Source organism: Chenopodium album, chromosome 8 (genome assembly GCF_948465745.1).
Source record: "Chenopodium album chromosome 8, dcCheAlbu1.1, whole genome shotgun sequence".
Classification (NCBI taxonomy): domain Eukaryota; kingdom Viridiplantae; phylum Streptophyta; class Magnoliopsida; order Caryophyllales; family Amaranthaceae; genus Chenopodium; species Chenopodium album.
In genome coordinates this window covers 3,198,022-3,219,492 of record NC_137841.1, presented here as the reverse complement: position 1 = coordinate 3,219,492, position 21,471 = coordinate 3,198,022, and the positions used below count along the sequence as shown (strand labels likewise).

General features: G+C 35.5%; 2 protein-coding genes across 2 annotated transcripts; both read right to left on the bottom strand.

Annotated features, from left to right (window-relative positions):
* Positions 1-811: 811 nt before the first annotated feature.
* Positions 812-15,735, bottom strand: LOC145555646 (tubulin-folding cofactor E-like). The gene is made up of 16 exons (XM_081617388.1): positions 15,227-15,735; positions 14,308-14,478; positions 13,166-13,212; positions 12,268-12,414; positions 11,959-12,033; positions 11,012-11,118; positions 10,690-10,808; positions 10,533-10,594; positions 7,031-7,138; positions 6,902-6,936; positions 4,100-4,165; positions 2,723-2,814; positions 2,560-2,636; positions 2,280-2,357; positions 1,492-1,630; positions 812-1,280 (listed from the first exon to the last, which is right to left on the bottom strand). The coding sequence occupies exons 1-15, from the start codon at positions 15,525-15,527 to the stop codon at positions 1,532-1,534; spliced, it is 1,584 nt and encodes a 527-aa protein (XP_081473514.1). The 5' UTR covers positions 15,528-15,735; the 3' UTR covers positions 812-1,280; positions 1,492-1,531.
* Positions 15,736-16,247: 512 nt separating this feature from the next.
* LOC145641587 (protein OVEREXPRESSOR OF CATIONIC PEROXIDASE 3-like) lies at positions 16,248-20,110 on the bottom strand. The gene is made up of 4 exons (XM_081692440.1): positions 19,686-20,110; positions 18,229-18,624; positions 17,220-17,546; positions 16,248-16,619 (listed from the first exon to the last, which is right to left on the bottom strand). Exons 1-4 carry the CDS (start codon positions 19,911-19,913, stop codon positions 16,455-16,457), a joined length of 1,116 nt encoding a protein of 371 aa, XP_081548566.1. The 5' UTR covers positions 19,914-20,110; the 3' UTR covers positions 16,248-16,454.
* Positions 20,111-21,471: the final 1,361 nt, after the last annotated feature.

The window sequence follows — 21,471 nt, the reverse complement described above, 5'->3', positions numbered from 1 at the left end:
AATGTTGAGAGACAAGGGCAATCTTATTGGAACTTTATTCCTAGATGATGACAATAACTGGACATACCATGAGTGATGAGTCCATGAGCATGAAACATGAGAATTTGGGAAAGTGGGGCATAGATGAAGGGTTCTGGTCTTCTGGACGTAAACTCCCCACGGGTCAAACCGACCTGGTTTAGCAAGCTAGATAATTTAGAAGAGTGGGGGAAAGGTAAGGGAATCTCATCCCCAAATTTTCACTAATGGGATTAAACTTTAAAAGATGTTTTCCTTTCTACTAAACCAAGCTTGGCTTAGTAATCTTTTACGAAGCATTAAAAGAGGACATATTGTATGTTGTTGTTGCATTGCTGGAGTGTTTATCAAAATTTGTAAGATAATTGACTTGTTATAATCAAATGGTTAAAAAGGTTCTAAGGGTGCCAATTAGGAATGTTGTTAATTTGGACAATTAATATTGCTCAAACGTATTCGTGCTAACGCATGGGATATATGTATATGCTGATTTGCACGCTTAAAAAAATTAAATAGTAAAGACATAATATAATTAAGTCTTAAGAATTAAGATGTATACAATTGGCCTAACATACTATGCCCACCTAATTCTCTACCGACTACCTTAGAACCTTAGAGGTACTCACGGATTAAACCAACCTAGATAGGAAATGGGCCAAGGTCATATGATTAAACATTTTAAGTTATCATCGACTTCCATTTCTTCATGTTCTTAGTAATCTGGAAACCTTAAAATTGCAAAGTATTCTTATTTCAAGAAGCGTTAATAATATTATGCTTAGACAACTTAAAAGATCTCGAAAATACTCTATTTTACTCTCATTTCTAGTTCAAATTATGTATCAGTTGGACTCTTCACAACCATTGTACCATTTCAAACCAGTACCCGATTGTGAAGCAACAACAAATCGGGAAGTAGAGATTTATAATTATACTCGTATCTAACTGCAACATTGACAGGATAGGGAGCCATGAATCAAGCGTTACAAACCCTGTAATAGGTTCAGCCTGTAGTACAAGTATTAATCACCAAGTAACACATACAGATATCATGTTCACATATCAGTTCTTCCTGCATTTGGTCTGATCTCAATAAGCAAACTGGAGAGTGCCTCCCATGGCACATCTGATCAAGCTAACTTGGCCACTCTCCCAAAGTTGCAGGAGAACTGAGCGCATAGCTCACACTCTAAAAAAGGGACTTGCTCCCCCACATCAGTATTGTGGCTCAGCCGCTCAGGTCCATATGAATAGTGTTCAATCTGTAACAAGCATTATAAACAACCGTGATATCAATTTTTTTTTTCAAGGCAGACAAAAACGCCAATATTAAAGGATATACTTCGTATGTTGTAGCAGGAGGTCTGTTTGGTGTTAAGGTCATCATTACAGTATCAATTCATTTAGATCTCAACTCAGCCTGATATATTCAATAAACATTAAGATTAGAACAAAAACAGCATGACATATTACCTGTCAGAAACAAAACCTCCATTGCAGTTTCTTTAACATGCTATGCATCTTCATCAACAAGAATGATTGATTCATTTCCAACTCCAACATCAAGCAAGGAATCCATTTCATTATCAAGAAGTATTGGTAATGGTGATCCCTGCAAGGGAACACAAGCACGTGGTAAGAAATTTTATTTTCAACAACTAGATGGTGGATAAAAATAATCGCTAGCTACTAGCCAAGTTAAAGGAATTAGTGCAATTATTTCATTTCAGATCATACATCACAAGTTATGGACTAATATGCAGCAACTAAATGTGATGAGATTCAGCTAAAAAATACTTAGGTGTCTTAAAAGTCTTTTCTCTCGATCACTTACATTAACAACATAGCTCATTGGAAAGTGTCATTATACTATTCTATGTGAATTTGCCTTAGTCTAATCTTACAAATATTCACATGTTACATACAACAATATCAATCACATGACCGCTCAATATGGATCCTGCAGCTGGCAGGTTCAGGTGAATATAAGATGTATGCTAACATGCGTCATGACGCAAAACTAGTACAATTACATTGGTACATAGATAGGCTATCTACAATTTTTAAAGAGGTACTTTTCAAACTTAAGCAGATTACATCTATCAACAACCAAAAAGAAACAAATAGGGCATCACTTAACCCTCTACATTCTATCCAAGGGAATAATTTTTCAATTTTTAAAATTTTAAAGTTTAACATTGCTATCAAATGCACAATATCTGTGAGCCAAAAGCGTATAGAGCTTGAAGACCACTTAGTACCTCTTCTTGCAAAAACAGCTTTAACTTGATGGATTTCAACTTGAAGAATGTCTCACAAAGAATTTTCAGCTTGCCAACCTTGCAAGAGCAAAACAAATGAGAAGTTATGTCAAATGTCAATGTAACCTATAGAAAGAACCTAAACAAAGAGAATGGTAATCCTCTGTACGGCTGTATGCTACAACTGAAATCCAACACATGGATCCTGCATTCAACTCTTTGACAAGGAGAAAGTGGAAGGCCACCAATTCATCAAAAAAATAAAGGTGAAACAAATTACAGTAGTTGTAGCTGGCAACTTTTTAGTCAACAGTGGCTTCTCTCCCATTGATGCCCCAACACACTTCAGAGTGATAGCTGCCAAGTTGAGATGTCTATAAGTGACAAGAAAGACATCTAAATAGCATACTTCAAAATAACAGATCACAAGTTCGTATACATACTAAGAAGTCCAGAGCTCATTTTTTGAGGTCCTTTTGCTCCATTTGATGGCCTTTCATCTTCTAAACCATGCAAACGTTTGAGTTCATGAAAGCTGTAATATATAATAAAAGAAGTTTTATCAAATTATACATCCAAAGCTATTGTTCTCATAACAGCATATCTCAATTTTACAAACATACATGATGGATTAGAGAGCACAATATCAAAGCAACCAGGAGTCAAGCAACGACAACAAAAAAATACAACAAAAGTTGCTCCTTTCACTATGATAATGAGTAAAACAAGCCACTGCACACTTTGTTTTTCTCATTATCATAGTGAAAGGAGCAACTTTGCAAATAGAAGCAAAAGGAGAGGATTAAAGTATTAAAAAAGAAACTACTAGACAAGAGATGGAAGTATTCTAAGAAGCAGTGGCCAAAAGGGAAATATTCAAACAAAGGAACAAATGTTAAACCTCCAAATCTTGAAAGGCATAATCTAGCAGATCATGGAAGAAAATAGACTGACTCATGCAATCAGAAATTCACAAATTTGTTCATTTTCTTACTGTTTGGCCAACAGAGTTACTATCCAGGCTTTCATGTGTAAACCTCTGGTGTTGTGGCCATAGTGGAATGATAGTATAATCCACAATAGCCGCACAGAGAGTGTGCTTTAAGACAGAGCTTCATCCTGTCAAGAATGTAATGATATGTATTCCGATTGAAATATCTTTTGTGATTTTGTAAAAACATTATCACAAGATGCATAGTAGTATGAACTATGAAGGCATTGTTTATCCACTAGCCCAAAAGCAAACACCCTCTTGGTCTCTTATTACCAACTTAACATTTCATCTCAAAAAAGATGTCTCCATAGACTTTTGACATAGTTGAAAATTAACTTATCTTTTTGATGTATTATGCCAATGTTGGAATTTATTGGATCATGTTTCAGTTCAATCATTATTCTAGGAAAACGGCAAGGGTTGTATGAGAAGTTGACCAAAATAAGCAATCACTTTAATCTATCGGCTCTTAGCTAAGTGGGCATGTTACGAGGACATTTCAAAGAGGAATAGTAGGCATTCTGTGGGATCACGCAGCACACATTAACTTGTTAGTTTATGAAAAAAAAATTGGGCATGGACCTTCCATGGTCCTCTCAAATGTAAATTAATTCTCAAGTACTTTGAGCATAAGATAAATATAGAATAAACATATTCCATAGGATGCACCACTAGAATAACATGACCATGGTGGATGTATGGTACTCTTTATTTACAGTGGCCAGCAGGCCCATCACCTGTACCGTCCATCCTTGGACTAATCAGTTACAAATATTGGTCAACAAATTATCAAAGCTTCAAAAGATTTGAACAAAACAAAAATTACCGGGGGTGGGAACGCTTAATTTCCTCTTGATTATCATGCAGCTTTGACATAACTAAGCGTACATACCTGCAAGAAAGATGACGACTCTCATATATCAGCAGGAAAAGTCAATCGTATGCAGAAAGAGTCTTGGCTTAAACAACTCTGTATTTTGCAAGATTCTCAAGATATATACTATCTGGAAGCATGACATTCATTACAGTTATCATACTTGTTGATATAATTTTTCTAGGAATCATTTTCATACAAAAGAGAGAAATTACAAATGTAAAAAAATTTAGTACATGACTAACAGTCCTTTAACAATGCATCCTGTGGATGATAATTTAATTCAGCTAAATCATACACCATGCTGATAATGGAATTTTCCGTTGGGTAGCACTAAACAGACAACAAAAGCAAGCACATTTATTCCCTAGTAGGAGCAAGAATTTGAGTACTGCTAGCCAAAAGTGGCAAAACAAGTACAGATGGCTGTAATGGAAAACACTCTTACTAACAAAAAACATGTGCTCTGTATTTGGATTCACAATGAAAGCTATGCAATTTTTTGGAGCAATAAAATGTATCCAAACCAGATGTGTTTAGCTATACAAAAGCCTCAAAAGAAAACCGGGGGAAAAAAAAAAGGAACTTGAAACTTGACAAGGGATTAATAATCCATTGGTTTCTTTCTTCTTAAGCGGACCACCACAATGGCAACCTTTCTTCATCCATATTTTTATGCTTCAAGAACATCTTTAAGTAACAAGGTCAGACACACTTCATCCTTAAAAAGGGCTAAAAGGCTATGCCAAGGGCAGAAGAGTAAGAAGATGATGAACAAAAAGTACCTCCTTAAGACATAAACTACAATGACTTGCAATGAAACTCATCTCAGACGTGCACAACTATATGTCTATATGCCTCATACTATCTCGACGACATACTTAGACTTCATATTAATATTCTTCTTTCTTTTGGTCACAAAGAACTCAGAATCACAATAATTTCCTAGCCCTGAAACACCCTTGTCCTTACTTCTTTATATTAACTAAAACAAGCTCAACTTTTAAGTTAATTTACCTCAATAATCTGCTCTTATGATTATACTCCTGTTAATACATTCTAGGAAATTTTGACTTTTGCTACCTGTTAAAAACGCGATTTCACTTTTGCTACCTATCAAAACTTTTATTTTATTTTACTACCTAACACATGCCCTTTTTTTAACTTTTGCTACCAGTTAACGTTTTCAGTTAATAATGCCGTTAGTGAGATCCAACCACCCTCATGACCACCTTCCGACCACCACTACCTCTTCAGCCACCCTAAATGCCTCCTCATCAGCCACCAAAATAAAAAAAATAAAAAAAAAAATTTTAAAAACCAGCCACCAAGCCCACCCCTCCCGTAATCCCTGGCCGGCGCTGGCGAACCCAACCCCCCCTTCCCCACCAACGCAGCCCCCTCCCTTCCCCCACCATCGCAGCCCCCTCCCTTAGCCCACCATCGCAGGCTCGCAGCCCCTGCCTTCCCCCACCACCTCACGCCAGCAACAGGGCAGCAACAATTCCTCCCTCAACCAACCAAGCAGCCCAATTCGCGACCTAACCCAGCTCTGCTAACGTCACAATCGACCACCAATTCGCCACAATCGACCAGCCACCACAGATTTCCCCAAGAAATGGTTTGCCTCCTTCTCAATCTAGGGTTTTTTCTTCAATCAATCATGAATTCTGGGTTCGCGATTGCGATTGTAAGTTTTTATTTGGCGATTGTGGTTTCTGTTTGGCGATCGTGGCTTCGATTGTTGTTGACTGAAGAACCGAGCTCGAAACCGGAGTGGCAATTGTGGGTTCGCCGGAGAAACGCCGAGAGGGCAGAGGAGAGAGATTGGTGTGTGGCGATTGTGGTTTTGGTGAGGTGATTAGGGTCGGGGCAACAAGAAGGGGAAAAGGGAGGGGGTTGGGTTACAATGGCGGGGAAAGGGTGTAAAAGAGGGTCGCCGGCGCCGGCCGCAGCTTTGGGTGCCGGTCGCCGGCAGGGGGGAGGGGGAAGGTGGCTGACGAGAGGGCTGGGCATTTGGGTTTTTTTTATTTTTTATTTTTTTTTAATTTTTTAATTTTAATTTTAATTTTATTATTATTTATTTATTTTTAAAATAAACTTAACGGAATTATTAACTGATTCCGTTAACTGGTAGCAAAAGTTAAAAAAAAGGGCATATGTTAGGTAGTAAAAGAAAATAAAAGTTTTGATAGGTAGCAAAACTGAAATTGATAGGTAGCAAAAGTCAAAATTTCCTACATTCTATCTCAACTACTAACCTACTTGAAATCTTCCTCCTTTGAAGTCTTTATAACTATTGTTAAATTGAGATTGCCAAAGAAAACAATCAAACCCTTTTTAAGAGCAGGGAAGGTTTTTTTTTGTTTTATTGATCTTTTTTTTTTAATACCATAAAAATTCTTGCCACTTTGGAAAATCGATACTGGTTAAGAGTTTCCCAATTGGTTATTATTTCCTCAAACCATAAGAATTTGACCAAAATTATTTTTATTCCAACATAGCTTAAAATAATGACCAACAAACTATGATGTTCTTCAAAGTACCAGTTACACCACAAATGAAATTATGTAACAATAATGTTTAAATAGCAAGTTAGCCTTCAGAGAATCATAATTCCATGTAGAAGTAATAATATCATAGAAAAGCAAATTAGATAAAAGAGCATATCAAGCAAAAACGTCTTAATATGAGCGACAATCATAGTATGCACACCAATGAATCAATGAGTGAAAGTAATTTGGGAATATTTACCGGATCTCAGACTCTTTTCTTTCACGATAGCTCACCTGCCATGATTAAAAATATAAAGTACTCATCTAATCTTAAACTCATTCTGCATGAAAAAAATTATCTAATAGACGAGAAATTTTTGAAACTCACCTCACTTCCATTTAGTACTTCAACTTTTGCTAATCGGGCAATCAGAGCAAACCTGGGTATTCCACCTCGTCCTGGATCAGCAATGGGATTCTCAGAGAGCCTAACATCCTACATAAATCCATACATAAACAAAGACATATTACAACTTACAGGAACAGTATAGTGTGCTTAAAGGAAAGAATGTCAATATATTCATTTACTCTCGAGTCCTTAAAGCAGCAATGCTTTCAACTACAAATAATTTTCTTACAAAGTTCAGAGTCAACCTCCACAATTTGATGTCAACCATATAAAAGCAAAGGCAATAAGATTACAAAAATTTCAGCCTTTTTTCATTGATAATTTAGTCCCGAACTAAGAAAACTGGATGTCAAAATAATAACTGGTAACTTAACTTGTAAGTAGGAACATGATATAAACAAGGCTATGTCAAATTGACAACCCCTAAACACAAAAAACGGAAGTGCAATGACTTCTTGAACCCTGCTAAGCCCCCCATGAGTCCATGACCACTGAAAGAGAACACTATACAGAAGAAAACAACATTATCTAGAAGGATCACATGATAGTTTAATGTTCGATAATGGCAACCACAAGCATGTCACTACTCCTCGCCAAACTTTAAATACTTTGAATAATTTGAGAAACTGTGTCTGAACATGAGCATTGAGGGTCAGGAAGGGATTGAAAGACGTAGCAAGTCGCACAAGAGGTACATTCCATGATTGTGCAACACCAATAACTCATCAGTTGTTCTAGGGATTCTTGCAGGTCCTAATATCAAATTGTTTTGATTAATTCAGGATAAAAGCGACTTCTTCCATCACAAGTCACAACCTTATTTTACTTTTCTGCTTTTTCACCACCTTCAGAAAATACTTGACTGAGTGTTATGTCAGGATCTTCATGTCCATCTATTCCTCAATCAAGTCAATCCTCTGTTGTGATGCTGGATCTTGAAATTGACGGTTAAATGCTTAAATCTTAGGTGAGTTTCACTATCTTCCTGTATGTTTTAGTGGTAATCATCATAGTCACTATGGTGCTCTAATAGAGTCTATACTACTCAGCAATTTTGGAGAAAATAATGGTATCTTGTTAGAATTTATGATTGTGATATGGTATCATATGCAGTCTGATATGGTAATCCAGCCTATCAATCCAGAAAATTTACCCTTGTTCATAATATCAGCAAGCATGTAATGGAAACATGTGCATCTAAAGATCAGATAAATTCAACAAATCCAGCTGTGAAGAATTTAGCATAAGCAATTTGAATGAAGTCATCATTTAACATACGATTGACAAATAGCAGCCTGTGTATTTATTCATAGAAAGTAGAACCATCTTGTGCCACATACTGCTTCATGTTCAACCTATACATAATTCAATCCCATCAATTGAGCTTTGATATCTAAACTTCTCCTAACTATATCTTGAAAAGTGAGAGATATTAAAAAGGAATGCTAGACAAACATGAATGCAGCAATAACGCTCCCTACCTCCATGGCAAAGCAAACTATACCTTCTTTCAACCATTCAATCTCCTTGAAAGTTGTGAGATAAAAAGCTCTCAAAAGGCCTCAGACTCTCCGAGTGTGGATTCATGGATTGCCTCCTAGAGGAAAACCCAAAAAACTAAACAGCCAATTCTGGATCTCATACCCCACCACAGTAGAAACCCCCAAGAACATCCCGGATAAGTTAAATTCCTTCTAAACTACAACTTGAAAGGTTTTTGCTAGCTAAGATCAGAGAATATAAACTAAAGAAGAGGACAAAGCACCTAAAACTTCTAAATACAGCACACTATCTTAAAATTTTGTCTCAAACCTCTAAGTGGCAAGCATGTTTGACGAAACAACTTTTGATATGTCCTAGAGACAACTTATCTTTCTTGCTATACAGGAACAGTCAATAATGGAAACAAGCTATGTCTAACAAACAAACCCTCAATCACAAAGCATGCAGTACTCTATAGGTAGAATATAAAAGATTGACAAAAACCCACTCTTAGGATTTCTATCAAAGTCAAAATTTCAATACATTACCTCTCAACTAGCACATCAAAAAATGACATCGTGACAAATAGAGGCCAAAATAACTCCAGCAACAGGGACTTCAAACAGATCCAAAGTCTAATTCCTAAAAGGATGGGGTAGGCTACATAACCCAAGGATCTATCTCCTGTGAATCATACACGATGATCATCCATCTTGCACCAAATGCTCTTGCAAACCCATTCTTTTCATGTCATTTCAACTACCTTGTCCAAGTCATCTTACGACTCCCTCCACAGCCCAAAAATCCTCCAAAAACTGACTTTTATGCACATCAAACTATGTCTGGCCATTGGAAACAATAGACTAAATCTAGGATACAAATTTTCATGGACTAGAAAAGAAGTCTGAAACCTTACAAGCAAAAAGAGTCTTGCTCAAAAGAGAATCACCATGACAACTTCCCTACTAAAGAGATGTTTTTAGAACAAAGATTCACAAGAGCCAGGCCTTACTCCTGGTAAGGTATGCAAATGTGGAGACTTGAGACTAGATAACACAGCAAACAAGAGAGGCAAGCAAATTAAGAGTAAAAAGTTCCAAATTGATCTATGAGACTTGCCTAGACTAATCCTCAACCCTGGAAAAATATAGAATACTTGCATGGTAGTAAAAAGCATTCTTGCCCCTGATCACATCAACCAAAAGGAAAAATGTAGTATTATACTATTATCCACAAATTAGAGATAGTGGAAAAAAGGATACCATCCCATGTATCCTTAAGGCCTAATGCCCTTGACATAACCCAAAGCCTTCTCTTATAAGAAAATGTCAAGCTATCAACAACCAAAGTGAAGAGGACAAGGAAGCACCTTGTCACATACCCCTGGAAGTCCCTATTTGTTGCTTAATGTTATTATTAGGATTTCTAGTGATAAAACATGCAATTATTAATCACATAAAAGAACTATTCATATCAAGTTTACACATCTATTTTAAAATAGTTTTACAAAGTTCTATCAATTTATATAAAGGCAAGTCATGCCACAGTATTTCCATAGCATGTCCTGATTCTTAATGATTACGATTACAGAGTAATTTTACGGTTTTACCTCTCTCTATACGTTCTCTTCTACCCTGTTAGCATGCAATAGTGGAGTAAAGTCAAACTAAGCATGAGAAATGGTCGAATGGGGGACATGAGCAAGAGACTCATGTCCCCAAAGCTCCTACCTTTCCTAAAATCCAGTTTTCTGGCCTTTCTTGAGGATTCTAATCAGTATAACATGCACATTATTGCCTGAGAAGATGATCAAACCCACTAAAGACACAGATTTCACAGTCACAACAATAAACAAACTTCAAGGACCAACATTATAAATATAATCATTCATAAGTAATAGCATGTATCACCACACTTCAGCACCATATGCTACACAATACTATTATTATAACTGATCACCATAAGCGTGTAACAAATTAGTAAAGGTACAAGGACATACTGTTAGGCTTGGGAAAGAATTTATTGAATCTACAGAATCTAGATCTGAAATGCAGTTAGCACCTGCAAGATACAAAAAAGCAACACCATATAGTTCAGTTTATATGAAAGTGAAATTCAACATAGACAAATATTCTACAGAATTGATCACAAATTACCTAAGAGAAGGCAACGCAAATTTTGAAAGGCTTCAATGTGGGTGGATTTATCCATAGAGTTGGTAAATGGGTAAAATACTTTGCTTATGTTATTCTTGCTTAAATGAAGCTGCTCTAAACTGGAACAAAAAAAAATGCATTTACTTCAGATCTAGTCCTCTTGGACATATAGCACGTAAGAAACAAGCTTCCAGCTCCAGATACTGCAGCAGACCTATCTATTCCCTCTCATTCCCCTTCATTTTATAGCAAACAAAAAAGCATACATATAACTTGAAAGCAAAATGTTATCCACCATTGAGTTCATGGAGTATATTAATACCTAGTTAGCTCTGATAACTTCAAAACCTCACCCCACTCAGATATACAATTTTCTTCCAAATTCAATATGCGCAGAGAACCAAAACTTTGAGCAGTGGCTGACGTGGGCTGCAAAGAACATATAAAAATGTAACTTTAGACAGAGACAAACTTGAAAATGTACACCCAGCCAGCTGAAAGTTAATTAAAAAAAATTAAGTAAGCTGTTAAATCAATGTCTACATCAAAGATAAGACTCGTAGAAGTATTATTAATTCAGCTAAAGCACCACATGATAATTAGAACAGGCATCCAATCCCAGATTTTAAGAACTAACCTTGGAGCTGAAATTCTTTTCTTCTTTTTTTTTTTTTTTTTTTTTTTTTGTGGGGGGTTACCAAAAAAGCTCCACTTAAGTTTCCACTCATTTCCAAACTAGCTTAATGGACAAATGACCCTTTTTCTTCATAGATAAACAATTATAATCAGACAGGAAAATAAAAGCAACAAGAAAATCTTGTGCAATATTAAAGTTTCCACTACTTATAGGCAAAGAGATATGCAACCCAAAGGTATCTCATCTTTCTAGAATATGAAAATTAATCATTAAATCAGCTTAAGGACGAGGACTCCACCAGCATGAATATGTCAGACAATATACCCCGACCATGTTGAAAATATCCATTTTTTCTCGTTTCTTTGTGCAGACAGTCTTTAGTTTCCAACACTAGTTCTACTTTTGGGAAAGCATTTAGATTAAAAGAAGCTTTTGCTTATTTGCTTTTATTTATGGTTCCCAGTAATTGTCAGGAAAGAGGAAATAGCACATTTCTTTTGATTAAATGATCCTTAGAGCTGCAGAGGAAGGAGGAGGAAATCTACATCCAACAGGACTCACAGTATCACAAGGAGACAATATAAAGAAAAAAAAATAAAGCAAACAATAATGCAGAAGCATCAACGGCATACCGTAATTTCACTGATTTTATTCCCCATCAGATGTAATTCTTCTATAGATGGTAAGAATTCTTTGAGCAACTCAACCTGTGGAAGTGAAAACAAAAATTCTCAGATACAGTTGACAGATGCAAAACTGTAAAAAAGACATATATATATATATGTACACACACACACACACACACACACACAATAAATCAGGATCCATATTATGTCACTAATACAGTAATACATGCACCCCTCACTCATCAGTCTTGTAATTAATGAAAGGTCACTCCTAGGTTAAACCCCACAAAAGATGGTCTAGACAAAAGAGCGCACCTGTGTCCATTTTATACCACTATAATTCAGCACCAAAACACGGATGTTTCTTAGCATCGGTAGGCATGTCACATCCTGCGACATCATATTGTTTGACAAATTTAATGCTGAAAGAAGTGGTAGCTCTTGACAGACAGCGGCAATATCCTGAAAAATAACAGATTGACCAGCATTGGTTTATTGTACTTCACAAAGCATTAAACCTAAAAAAATCACAGAATCAATGAGCATAGTTTTGGATATATATTCATGTTACACAACAATAGAATCTCCTGTTCTGCATTAATATTGGACCATTAACCATTTAGTTAAGAATAAAGGAACATATATAAAATTAAAAGAATTGATCATTGCAAAAATTTCTACTGAAAGAAATAGAAATTTGCTATAGCTACAAAGCTAAGCATGCCAAGGCATTATGTCCTTTTTTATAGGTGATACACATAAACAATATATAGACCCTCTGTTCCAAATTAGTCACCACAAATGTTTTTAAAGGTCAAAATTTATAAACTTCGACCATAGTCCATATATTTTCAGCTATACATGGAAAACAGTCATGGGGTATCTAATTGGATTCATCTCAATGTGTATATTCAAATTATGTATTTTCTCTCGATATGAATGTACAGTCATATAGATATCAATGGTCCAAATAGTGGCTTAGAAAATCGTTTGTGGCAACTAACTTGGGACGCGCGGGGGGGGGGGGGGGGGGGGGGGGTGGGGGGGGGTGGGGGTGGGGGTGGTTAGATTTGATAGATTGATAAGTCACATTTCCCACCCATATGGCCACCGATTTGAAATGATGTGGCTATAACCTAAAGCTTCCTAGTAACTTCAACTCAATGACAGGTATATTATGGTCTGTGAGATTCTTAAGTTATGAAAAACTGACCTTCCAGTCTGAAAGCAGGTTTCCAGTTAAATCAAGCTCCTTCAGGTCTGTACAAAAACAAAGAAGTATCAAGAAGAAATTCTAGATATAGATTCCTTCAATAGGTAATTCTCTGTATAAAATTGAGTTATTCAAACATTATGGACTGAACTTTCATGAGTGAGTAATAACCCACTTTCAGCATCCAGGGCATGACAGATCAACACTCAAAGAAACTAATGCAACTTTTTAAAAATAACGTGTATTAATCATCCTACACATGCGTGCTGCGTTACACTCTACTTTCAACTGTCCTCAACAACAGCCACACAGACCAAAATTGAGGCAAATCCATATTATATTAAATTTATTTTATTAATTTTGCAGAGTGCTGCATTATACACTACTTAAGCGTTTACCACTTTGCCAATTCAATTTTCTAACGTCTAGCGCACTGTATAGCAACATTCTCACCTTCTTCCCATCTCTGTAGCATTATACATTTCCTAAGATTATTATTTTTCAATCTGAATTTCTTTAGTATTTTAATACAGAATATCATTTCACATTTTCACCTATCGCATTCATATAACCATAAAAGGAATAGCACTTCTTTTGCATGGCATCCAAGACTTCATGTGAAAGAAGAAAATACGATGAAAGGAGAAATTGTAGAAATAACTAAAATGAACAAGAAGAGTCCATACAGATCTATTCAGATTATAATCTTTATACTACGTTTCATTTCTGACTAGTAATCTACTAACTACTTCTAAAAATTTGCTCTAACAAAGGCACACAAGCATATTCAGCATTTTTCAGGCCACAAAAAAACAGCCTTCAAACAGAATTAAGATACTGGAGACAGTTTTCTCAAGAAATTTCTTTCTTTAGTGTTCACATAAAGCCACAAAGCTACCAAGGAAATCACGTTCATGGAACATGCTGAAACGAAGCTGTGAAAAATCAATATGGGATCATCATAAGAAAAAACCAGAACAAAATAAGCATTGGAAAATTGGCAATGGCTAAAACTTACATAAATCTCAAAAATTTACATAGAATATAGAGCACAGTTTGTAAACACTTTTACTAGTAATTAGCTACCAAAAGAGAAGGTATCACATTGCAAAAAGAATTGGTAAAAGAAGATGACAACTTACTGGGTACAATTGAACTAACTTGAGATGGAGGTCCAGCGGAGCTAACCCCAAGATAAGCTAATGAGGCACCGCATAGCTCTTCAAATTGACTTAGCTTATTTTGAATTTTGTCTTTCCCGACAAGTTCAATAGAAACTTTTTTGTTGCTTGCTGAAAGGACATACATTTCATCTGCAAGGGGAATGACTAGCATATAAATTCGAGAACTACTAAACTAGGGATAGTAAAATGCAACCTTAACATACACATATAGGCAACACGAAATAAAAATACCCTCAAAGAATCATCAAACATCATAGTAAATATAATGGGTTTAAGTCTATTCGATGCAAGTTGGTCATTCATCTGGTCACCTCAACTTTAATTCCCATTCAAATCATAGTCAAATTTGCTTACATTTCTGCAGATTTCCACAGTTTTACATTTCCTCATAATTCCACATAAATTGATTCCCAATGAACCCATTTAGAATGTGATAAACCACATGATAAGTTCTACTTGTATTATTTTGTTTAACAACATCAAATTAGTGAATGGTCTTGCCATGGTTATTAAATTTAAGGCAATTCACAACAAATGTACACCATTTGTCCTACACCACTCTTTACACTTTGCCTAACTTCATCGAAAAACAATCTATATTTCCTCATTTAAGGTAGCACATTGCACATACTTATAAAGTTCATCATTTCATAAAAAAAAAAAAAAAAAAAAAAAAAAAAAAAAAAAAAAAAAGCTGATAACATACTTCACTATATACCAAAACCAAATAATTCTCAATCAACTCATATAACACCAACAACAAACATAACTAAAAATAATAAAACAATAACCCTCACGCCCCGTCTAGTAAGCGGTAATAAATCGAGGGAATGGTAATGACCACCTATCAAACGGGCCGTAAATAACATTAATATACCTTCCTCTTCCTTGGTGGTTTCGCCTCGATATCGAATCATAAGAGCTTCCAACAATGTAATACCAGTAGACAGAAGATGGGGTCGAACAAAAGATGCTGATTTCTCCAATTTAGCTTGAAAATATCGAACTCCATTAATAGAACCATCATTTTTACCATCTCCATTATCCCAATCAACACCAACCCAGTCCCCAGAATAACCTTCTACTGCTCCAACATACTTCACCGTTCCAATTCTTCGAGTATCCCCAATTGAATGAACTCTTTGCTCGATTTTAAACATGGGTTTTGATTCACCCATTTCTTCCTTACTTCCTAATGTTTTATTGATGAAAAAATTGACTAAATTATATCCAAATTTCCATTTATTGAATATTTCTAGATTTTTGGGTGGATCGTGGATGAATCAAGAAATAAGTGTATTTGTGTTACTGTGTATGTCTGTATGTGATTTTGATTTGCCAGATTTTGGTTTATAATCCATCCATTTTGCAAAATTGATTTCGTAAATACGGTTATACGGCATACGAAGTATAATGTACATCTTCTAGAGTTTTAGCTATTAATATCAGGCAAAAGCTAACAAACGCCTTTAAAGTCAAAGATAGCTGCTAATGGTAGAAAGATTAAATTAAAATGAGCATTAATTATACCAATCGACGTGTGATTATTTTAAATGTTTATCTCACGCCCGTCCGGAAACGTTCGTTAGCAAGATCTTAAATGTTATTAATATTTAATATAATATCATAATATTATTAATTATGTTAAGTTGCATTCCACCATCACTATTACGAAATATTTATTTGTGGGTAGGTTACTCTGGTATAAGTTGTTCCGAGTGTATGACGCAAAGTAAAGATTTGATAACGTGATTGATATGAGTGTCAATATTTCGGTTGAATATTTCAAACACTAATTTTGACATCTAAAGTGAGACCATTTTGCGAATACAATATTTAACTAATACAAAGTACAAATTTTTTTTACTGTGTAATAGTAATTTTTACTACTCCATACATTACTCGGTATAATAGTAATTTTTTTATGATTTCTGAAGTATAATACTTCGTAGGATGTTTTTTTTTTTTTACTACTCCATACATTACCCCCTCGGTTCCTCTTGGCAGAATAGGCATAAAGTACATAAGCTTAATGACCAATTTTACATATAATCACTAATAAAGCTATTTTACAAAATAAACTACAAGTCACTAGGATGACAAAATTATTGGGTAAACACAGATTCAGTAGATGAGCGTCGATAGGGTTGCTGCTGTGCACTAGCAGGCTCTGCAGGCACACCTTCATCGGCACGTTTGTCTTCAAACCATTTCAATATTCTCCTGCGAGGAAGGTTTGTCACATGGGCAATGCTGCTGATCATGGTATTCTGCACATTTTAAGATTCAGTCTCAGTCTTTCTAACAAACAACTAACTAGTACAAGAACTTTACCACAAAATGTCGAAAGAGAAGTAAGAGAATGAACAAAGAAATATTTTTGTATATAACTATAAATTTAAATCAAAGCTTGGCAATTGCGAGATCAAATGAACTAGATGCTTTTTATTTATCCAAAAAATACGGAATCTGATAATAAACACACAGCATACTATTTTCAGATGTATAACACTCCAATTCAAAATTAAAAACATTCTTCAACACTCAGGCTTTGTTCTCTTAACTTGAAAGCTCTTATATTAACTTAAATGTTATTGACCCTCTATAAATTCATCCTAGTTGTAAATTGGACTTCAGTATAACTTGTCTGAACTAATAGGCACTTATCCGAAGTCCAAAGTATTTTTTCCTTAAACTTATTTGTTTAAGGTTAAATGAATAAATTGTCAATAACTGGTAACGTCAATAATTATTGATGATATAAAAGATAAGCAGCATATAAGGATATAAACTCTGGTTCAGGTTCTTTGCAGAAAGCAGTGCAAAGAACAGAGTCTAAACAGATGAATACTTGATGGACATAAACTTACTGTAGGACGCTTAGTACGCCTGTAGACGTTTTCTAGAGTTTCAACTTGAACTTTCTTCAATCTCTTTCGTGCAGACCAGCTACCTTGCAGGACATGAATGGGAGTTTCGACCTTGGGTTCAGGTTTATCAGAATCAGCAATCACCTCAGAATCAGCAATAACCTCAGAAGGAACAGCTGGCGTGTCTTCATAGTCTGGAATCGTGACAACAGGCTTTGGTTTATCAGGCAAAGAAGCACTCATCATTAACAGATTAGGTGGTGGCTCCCGCAGCAATTGAAGAACAACAGCCCTATCAAGACATAACTCAGCTGCGAGATTTTTTATCTGCAAGGAAAATGATAACTTTGGTCAATGGTGAAACCATAATAGTTTACCAACAAAGATAGGAAATTCTTTACCATGAGCTGGGAATATAGTACAAAGCAACATCCCCTTCACAAACTACATACACCATAAACAACTTTGAACAAATACTACAATACGTACATTGGTGCATGATAAGTCACTTTTCTATTCAACACCCTTAACCTACACCTTTTGAAAGGAGCTTGTTTCAGACTGATTGTCCTGTCAACTTATTTATGACATGATTTCACTAATTCACAATACACAGCACAATGTGTGAACACATCAGTACATGTGCCTAATGGAAATATATCAGCGTACTCCAAAGGCAAGCCTTTAATTAAGCACTTTTCGACAACAGAGAAATGAATGTCACAGTAACAGAAGCCCAGTTAATTGCTCATTTCAAAATGATGGCAACTTCAACATCATATCAGTCGATCTCGAATTGCAACGACAGTCAGTCCCTACCCATTTAATATTTGCACTGAAATGGCTCTTCTACTCGCTACAATCTCCATTCCCACTCATTTTCTGCTCCAAATTCATCTTCAAGTATAAATTTCATATATATCTTGCAAGATTTTCTAACACAAGGGTCTCAGACACTGATTATGACTCAAGTACAAATGGTATTGACAACAAAGAGTACATGACTTACACTAGTTTTACGGCGGCCAACCTTCAGCGCTTGTGCCAATCGACGAAGTTGCCAACCTTTCAGTTGTACTGGTTCCTCTTCCTCCTCCTCGTCTTCTTCTTCTTCATCACCGGCATCATCTTCTTCAACTTCCTCTTCCATTTCTTCTTTTGCACTTTCTCCTTTGGGAGCATCATTTGTTGTCGCACTTAACAACGCCAACATATTTTCATCTTCTGCAAGTGCTTCTTCTAGCTCCCGTTCGAGCATGGCAAGCTCTTCTTCAGAAATCTCATCCTCACCATCATCTAAAAACTCCTTATCTTGCTTGAGATCTTCTTCAAGCTGCTTAAAAAGAGCCTCAAAACCATCCTCCTCTATATCATCATCTTTATTAGAGTCTTCTTTCTTGCGACTCTGCAAGCAACAAGAAGAATCATCTTGTTGGATTGTATAATGCATTTCTTACCAGTATAATTAAAGGAAAATAAAATGCAACAGAGAAGGCAATCATAGGAGATGAAATGCACACAGCAGTCTTATACTCTTATGTCAATGAGACTGATTCTCCCTCATCATGTAAGGCACAAAATTATTTGCAAACCACAATAATTGCAGAAGAATGCAAGAAAATTTTGTGCCAAGGTACTAAAATTTTATATTCCTATAACTTCAAGAGGTTGCAAAGCATTCTCAAAATGCATCATAACTCACAAGGCACATAACTTGATCAATGGTGCCACCTAGCGTTATGCTTATTTGCTCTCACTTCAGTTCAACTACCATTTCCACTGTCGTACTTCCCATAAAGTCATCAATATATAAGACCACAGACTAAAACTTAGCTCGAACTCACCTTACCAGGAGTGAATCATAAACATGGCAGGTGATAGCCAATACCAACAAAAACTTGACTCGAACTCAGCTTACCAAGAGTGACTTAGTGAGAACCCAATTACATAAAACTTACCCCACATCTATAGACTATTAACATACTAAACACCTAAAATCAAATCCAAAATTGTTGGCAATTCTATGTTACTTAAACTCGGCTACAAGTGTCACACAAAACTGCCTCACGAAAATTTAGCATGATTTTGGTCCAAAATGAAGTGTCATATACTCATATCTATATCCAATTGTCAAGTATCCGACATGGGTATTCGAGAAAAAATGAATTGTTATGAGTATTAGAGTAACATAGGCTGCTAAATGAAGATAATACAACAAACCCAAGTAAAATACAGTCCCAATTAACTCAACAAAACACTCATCCAAGGTAAATTCACTAATTAATTCCATATTATTGATATTAAATACTTCCACAAAAATCCCAGAAAATATAATTACAAAATTCCCATTATCCACAAATTCATGGGAAATGGAAAACTAAACAAAAACTTATTATTAACATCATATAAATGGATAAAAAAGAAATCAAAATTAAGATTATAAACAAGAAATGAAAGAAAAAAGACCTTGTTTTTCTTGGAGGAGACGGGGCGGCCGGAGTTGCTACGGCGGCGAGCGTGGCAGAGGACGGAGCGGGAGAAAGGGACACGTGGAAGAGAGAGATTGGAAGGTTTGGGGTAGTGAGAGAAGATGTAATTGTTGTAGGATTGTGAGGAAGAAGAAGAAGAGGAGGAGGAAGGTAAGGTTGAAAGAGTAATGGAGGATGAATTGTTATGTATTGAAGTGAAGTTCATCTTCTTGTCTTTGTTTTTCTTAACACTATTCTACAGTTCTACTACTATTGAGGGGTTTTGATTTTTGAGAGATTGTGAAAAGAAAGATTTATCCTTTGCATTTGAAGCATGGATTGGACTGAAAGAGCTGCCTAACTTTGGCTACTTGGCTAGGCTCTCAATTTCTTTTTCGTTTTGGTCCCTTGATTCGTGAGAGGCTGGTGCCCTAGCTGGGCAGGCGCCAGGGCATGACCGCATGAGTGCATAACCTTCATAGGAAAATATAGGATGATTGGTGGATGTAATTTTTCGGATTTCACATTGGATTCATCTCAAATTTTGATTGGAGCAAGTTTGAGTATGATTTAAGGGGTGGTCTGTAGTTGACTAATGGGTTTGATATATGTATGACATATCAATTGGCTATTAGACGTGGGTGGGAGGTAGATTTGAAAGTATATTCACTTACACTATCTCGGTTTAGCTCTTTTATACATAACAATTTTGATATGCATGTTTTTTTTTTCTTTTGTTTTTTTTAGGGTTTTTTGAAATAAATGTTATTGATAATTGTGGATTTTAGATTTGTGAATTGCAAATATTTGACTAGTGGTTTTTAGTAAATATGTTAGGTTGTTATTTTGTTAATAAACAAGTCATATAAGACCACTCTTATTCATGGGCAAAAAAAAAATGGCATTGTCTCTCTACCCACTTTCTCACTCCTCTTTCCCGCTTTTACTCATGGGCATTTTATTTTTACAATTTCTCAAACACTCATGGGCTAAAAAAAACCCACATTACTCTCTCTCTCTCTCCTTCACACTCACGGATTATATGTTAATTACCTTGCTTTTACTTTTTTATAAAATTTTGTTATATTACTTGCATGGCCCACCAATAAATCAACACGGTAGCAAATTGATTTGCCAATATGCCATTGTTATGAGCATTGCTATGGGCATTTTTTTTTTTATGCTTGGGAAACAATTATTCCATTTTAAAAAAAAAAATTCTCCTCATGGGCAAAAAAATGCCCATGAGTGAGAGTGCTCTAAGCATGTTGTGGATATCTAATTAGATGGTAAGGCTAATGCAAATCTAGATTTCAATGTTGGATTCATATCTAATGATGTATATGTGATTGATATTACCTATGTGATTGCATGAAGTTAAATTAGTTTGACTTAACATCAAAATACAAGCACACAAAACATAAATGGTTGATATTGCTTGAGTGACCAGTGAACACCACCAATTAAAGGTTCAAACATCCTCTCTTGTTTTACTTTCAAGGTTTTATCACCTATGCCTTGGCTTTTCATTTTATATATTTTGAATATGTGTTTGATTGTGGTTTTAAGGAACCTATAGGTAAGATTTTTTTTTTCTTAAATTTTTGCTCTAAATCTTTAAGTCCCATTGAAACATGCCCTTTTTAAACAATACATGTAAGTGTCTCACATCAATGAAAGAAAGGAGAGTTAAACACTTTTTAAGGCTTAGGGTTCTCTTCCTATTGTCGTATGGTTTCAAAATAGAATTTATAGAGACTTGTGAAGTTGATTTGGTCTTTTGG

Bases quoted from the DNA above. Each gene is read 5' to 3' on its own strand.
- LOC145555646 (XM_081617388.1), bottom strand. From the start codon at position 15,527: ATGGGTGAATCAAAACCCATGTTTAAAATCGAGCAAAGAGTTCATTCA. The intron at 10,809-11,011 runs GTATTAATATAC...TTTTTGTTCCAG, and splicing joins AAGTTATCAGAGCTAACTAG to TTTAGAGCAGCTTCATTTAA. The intron at 2,637-2,722 runs GTATGTATACGA...TCAACTTGGCAG, and splicing joins AATGAGCTCTGGACTTCTTA to CTATCACTCTGAAGTGTGTT.
- LOC145641587 (XM_081692440.1), bottom strand. From the start codon at position 19,913: ATGAACTTCACTTCAATACATAACAATTCATCCTCCATTACTCTTTCA. The intron at 18,625-19,685 runs GTCTTTTTTCTT...TGTTGCTTGCAG, and splicing joins TCTCCTCCAAGAAAAACAAG to AGTCGCAAGAAAGAAGACTC. The intron at 17,547-18,228 runs GTAAGTCATGTA...TTTTCCTTGCAG, and splicing joins TTGGCCGCCGTAAAACTAGT to ATAAAAAATCTCGCAGCTGA.